Genomic DNA, 5,504 nt, shown 5'->3' on the forward strand with positions numbered 1-5,504 from the left:
TGATCCGGTAATAGTGATGGTGGTGATGATGATGATAATGATGATGTATTGATGCTCATGATGGTGATGATGATGATGAAGGTTGCAGTGATGGTGCTGTATGGCGGCTGCAGCTGTTATAGTTGATCATTGCAGCATTTACATTCCTCCAAATGACATACCATTACTATACCTAATGAGGTAGAAAATAATAATAATAATAATAATACTAGTAGTAGTAGCAATAATAATAATAATAACTGATAATAACAGTAATAATAATAATCAATGGTAATAATAATAATAGCAGTGATAATAATTAATGGTAATAATAATAATTAATAGTAATAATAATAATTAACAATTAATAGTAATAATATAATAATAATAATAATAATAATAATAATAAATAAATAATAATAATAATAATAATAATAATAATAATAATAATAAATGATGGTGATGGCGTGTCTCTTTCTTCTCAACCAATCATCTCATTCATATCTTTGTAATATTTACAGACGATGAATATTTTACAAATTTATTCCTCAGATCTATGATATACATCATTTCATACTATCTCTTCCATCTTTTCGCTTTTTCATTTTTAGCTTTGTTTATCTACAATATGCCTGTGTAAAAATAAATTGAACTAATTGAATTAATAAACCGAACTCTTTTGTTTGTCAACCAATATGTAGGCGTGACATTAGCAATAATTAACTAAGCCAAACTGTGCAGAGAGAAGTTTGAGCAATTAAGTTTATTTGATCGGGAATGAATTTGTTGGGTCATATTTATAAGAGTAGCATTTTAACTGATATTTCTATTTCTTAATTTATAACTTTGCAACACATTGCATATTTACTATTTCTTATGTTTTATTTGACAAAATTATCTCAGCTTTTTAATGTTAGACTATCTTTCTTCCAGGATAAATTAAAAATGTAACATGTATGTGTTAATAACGCATAAGGTCCTAGTGATAACGAGTTGGAATATACTGATAACGTTTAAGGACATGATGACACATTCTCATAAACATATATGAGCATGAATATATAAACACATCGTTCGTACAAAATAAATCGCACACTTTGATAAAATTTTTCATCACTAATTACTTCAAATTTTATCCAGTCTTCATTTGTTCGTACTTTTTTTTTTTACGGTATGTTAATTAATCACTAACTTTTGTAAGTTGACTTTGGATAGAATCTTTCCTTTATTGTTTCTCGGCGTTATTGATAAATTTTGCATCATAATCACTGCCTTTGTGCAAAAATATGATACAGAATTATTTACATTATTCAAACGTTTATTATATACATACGTGATCCGAAGCAATATGACGCAACTTTATTGCCAATTATAAAATGCGTGAAGGTTAGTTGTTATTGGCCGAACAATGGCAACGATATCATAAATGACAATTGAATTAAGTGATCTTTGGTAACGGAATAATTGTTGTTCATTAGAAGAATTTACCCATTTCAACCGTTTTTTTTTCTTTTTTTTTTTTTTTTGTTCATCCTTTATCGTCCTTCCTTGATTTTTCAAGGACAATTAGTATCATATCAAATAAAAACCATACTGCCATTATTGGTCGAATAAAACAGGTTTTTTTCTCAAAAAAATTTATGAATTTATATACGGTTACTAATTTTATTTTCTCCATCTTTTCATGTATATGTTCGAAATTCACTTTCTAAAGTGCAACATTTCAAGTTTTCCGGCTTACTTTTTCGTATTGTAACGATTATCACAACATACTAGGCCAATGAAAAATTGATCTGTTGAAATTTACCGATAATTCAATTTTGTCGTTACTAGATTATACCGCACTAGATGAATTAGATAATTTTCGACCAATTATCAAAACTGTTTACCGCGAACAACTTGAGTTATTTGCAAATGTCATGTACCGTATTCGTCACCAACCACCCAACAAGTACACCATCAATTTTCATTGTAAACGACCTCATGCATACTGTAACAGGAGAACACGAAGCATGGTATCATTTCTTACAACACTATTGCTACTTGGAAATGAAATTTTAGAAAGGATATCATTTTCAAATAGCAACAATGCTGTGGTAATTATTATCATCATCCATCAATCCGATCGCTATTCGGACTTACGGATGATGATAATGATGGTGATGATGATGATGTTGATGATGATGATGATGCTTCATTTTCCTTTCTTATTTTTATTTTTTGTTATTTAGAAACTTCCGTGTAAAATGAATAACCACATTTTACCTCAACCAATCGTTTTGCTTTTCGAATTTCTTTCAATTTTTATAGATTTCTTGTCTTTGATTGACTACACTGATTGGCTTAGCGAAATGAAACCTGTTTTTGAGAATAAAACCATTGGTATCGGCATCGCTAATAGCAACAACAACAACAACAACAACAACAGCAACAACAACAACATCGACACTACTGTTGGGTATCTTAAAAACTGAAAACATACGGAAGATAGTAATGAGGAAATGAAATATTGAAGGAAGGTGGAGAATTTAGGAGGACGAAACGATGGATAAAGAGAGGGTTAGATCATTTCATAAAATGTTGTTTAATGCAATTTTCATTTCAACAACTTTTCATCAAGCAACATTAATATTGACTAGCTAATTTGCATTACACTTCAAAAGTCTGAATGAGGCAGAAATTTTCCCGTTTTGCTCGATTTAAATCATAGGTTTATAACATAGCAATAAGTCAAATAGCTTGTAGAAACAAAATTTGTCAATTTCATTCTAATATTTCAATGTTCAAACAAGGGTAATCTTTGTTTTTGGAGAACAAAGTGCTCAGTTTACACTTATTTCATTTTTATTTGCAGTAATTGATGAATTATTACTATCATTAATTAAGTATGATATCGCATAAGCTAAAAATATCCGTAGCGACATTATGTGACATCGATTGAAATGCATGTATGATGAATTGATCATAGAAAAGGCGACATTCAAAGTACTTTAACGATATCACATCGTTGTTACTTGTGCTTACAAACTTGTTACTACTACAACTATGTCAGTCAAAGTTAAAATTAAATTATATAAAAAGTAAATTTACTTGAAATATATTTCTTCTTTTTTGGCATAATTTGCCAGTGCTGTAACTACTCCAATTAAGTTGAAGTTGGATATTGCAAGTTAAATGAAATGGATACACTATATATTAATACACTATTAAACACTATATATTAATACACTATTATACACTATTAAATGTTTTGCTTGATAATTATCATTGTTTGATACCACTGATATGGCTAGGATCTATTTTAGTGAATATTGGGTTTTGGCTATTCCTATCTGTTATTGTCTCAAGTTAATTCGGCATGAAAAGTTAAGTTTGGATCGGTCACTCTTTGCTGAAAGTTTCATATTTTCGGTATTAAGGATAGCTGTACGACAAACAAGTAAATAAGTCATTGCGGTTGTTTGTATTTAATATATCAAGTAAAGTGTATGCTAAGCGAATTGGTCATAATGTAGAAATTTCGACACTGCTTAAATAAAAGCTCTCTTAATGTAGGAATTGAAAATTAATGATAAGTTAATTCTTATAAGGTAGTCAGTCATAATAAAACAAGTGAATACAGTTTAGGGAGCGGGGAAAGGGAGCATCATTGGAGTCATGGATGAAAAATATTCATCGATCATCACCTTGTATTAACTGTTTTAATCACACAAAAGTAAATGTCGAATCGAATTGATGTGTTTTTTTTCTCTTTTCCTTCTTTTTCCCCTTAATCATATGATGATAAGGACAGAAAGGGTAGATGGTGAGGAAGGAAGAAAGAAAATAATGAAATGACAGGATGGCGAAGGAGAAAAAGAGCAAAAGATGAACTTTTTCGGGTATTGTTGCAGTGTTATGTCAGAATTTTCATCTCAGTTAAATGTGGAAATTATTGTTTTCTAATTATACCACCCCTTGCTTCCTTTAATTTATCATATTGCGGGTATACATGTGTGATGAAAAGTGAGGACAATGGATAGCGATTCATCCGGATCAAAAACTTAGAAAATGACACATAACAAATCGATTCATTCTGATTAAAAATATCCGTTCTTCCCTCTATTCTAATCCATCTTTTACCATTTATTTGTTTAAAACTTTATGTTTAAAAAGATGCCGCTTAGCATATTACATCACTACCATTTTCGGTATAAATGATAGATTGGATGTGATGTTGTGTGATAGGCTTCAACTTGATAATCTGTGTGTGTATGTGTGTCTATCTGTCTGTTTGTCCTTACAGATTAATTAGTCCTACAGCTGATATTGTATTCACAACGGATTACCGTAAGCAACATCATAAAATTAAGCGAGCAAACTGTCCATTTCCATGGAGCAAAAAAACAAAAAAAAAGATTCCGTCACAAGTTCCACATTGATATAGTACAGAGGAAATCGAATAATATCATGAATGTTATACAGGAACTGAAATATATATTAACTGGAATAATTATAAAATAGATTAATCCATATCAAAAACGGATCTATAAATTCAATATATATATATATATATATATATATATATATATATATAGAGAGAGAGAGAGAGAGAGAGAGAGAGAGAGAGAAAAGAGAGAAAAGAAAAATTCTCAGGATGTATTCTTAAGCATTTTTGTTTACAAAGTTATATATCCCCGTTATTCCGCGAATAATCATTGGTGAATATAAAAATAATGAAAGCCATGATAAATTTCTCCAATTGTTTTATTCTATATTCAACACGAGAAAAAAAAAGAAAGTGAGAACTAGTATGATTGTTTTGTACGATTATTTCTCTATTCACCACCAATGATTAATCGCGGAACAATAAAAATATTTAAGTTTATAGTAGGTGTGGCTGAAAATATATTCTGAGACTGTCTTCTTTTTTCTGCAGGGAAAAAAAAGACTAGTATGAGTAATTGATGATAACAATTTGTCCCATATTCAAATCTATTGATGATAATAACTTGTCCTCTCTTCATACTTCTCTAATCTTTTTATATACAATAAATGAAAAATTAAATTTTGTCAAAGTAATAAATAAATTTAAGACATGAAATTCAAGCAGAAAAAAAGTGAAAGAACGTACAGTGATAAGTTTATCATTATCGATAAGATTGTCTAAATTATGAGAACGACCACAAATTTCCGCATTTTCTGATTGTGAATTTACAAATTCAATCAGCAATAAAATTAACACTTGGAATTTCCGCATTTATAAGCTGCAAATAATTGAACTTTAATTAGAGATCAATAATTTGCATAATACTTTCGAATAGCTGACGAAACTTCATTATTTTCTAGATAACAAAATAGATTTATTATATTTATTATACCAAAAAAATAAAATAATCCACAAGAATGATAGATTCATTTCCCAGAAGAATAACTGAACTCCTAAAATGTGATCATATCAGGCAGATCAGATCCCATCTATCATTTCCCAGAAGAATAACTGAACTCCTAAAATGTGATCATATCAGGCAGATCAGATCCCATCT

The 5,504-nt window shown here is 29.4% G+C and overlaps 1 protein-coding gene across 1 annotated transcript; it reads right to left on the reverse strand.

The window, feature by feature from the left end:
- Window positions 1-2,088: 2,088 nt before the first annotated feature.
- On the reverse strand, window positions 2,089-2,459 carry LOAG_12209 (hypothetical protein; the record flags this gene model as incomplete). Its single annotated transcript, XM_003147723.1, has 2 exons — window positions 2,089-2,185; window positions 2,338-2,459. The coding sequence occupies 2 exons, from the start codon at window positions 2,457-2,459 to the stop codon at window positions 2,089-2,091; spliced, it is 219 nt and encodes a 72-aa protein (XP_003147771.1).
- Between the last annotated feature and the right edge of the window lie 3,045 nt (window positions 2,460-5,504).

This window comes from Loa loa (genome assembly GCF_000183805.2).
Source record: "Loa loa unplaced genomic scaffold supercont3.220, whole genome shotgun sequence".
Lineage (NCBI taxonomy): Eukaryota > Metazoa > Nematoda > Chromadorea > Rhabditida > Onchocercidae > Loa > Loa loa.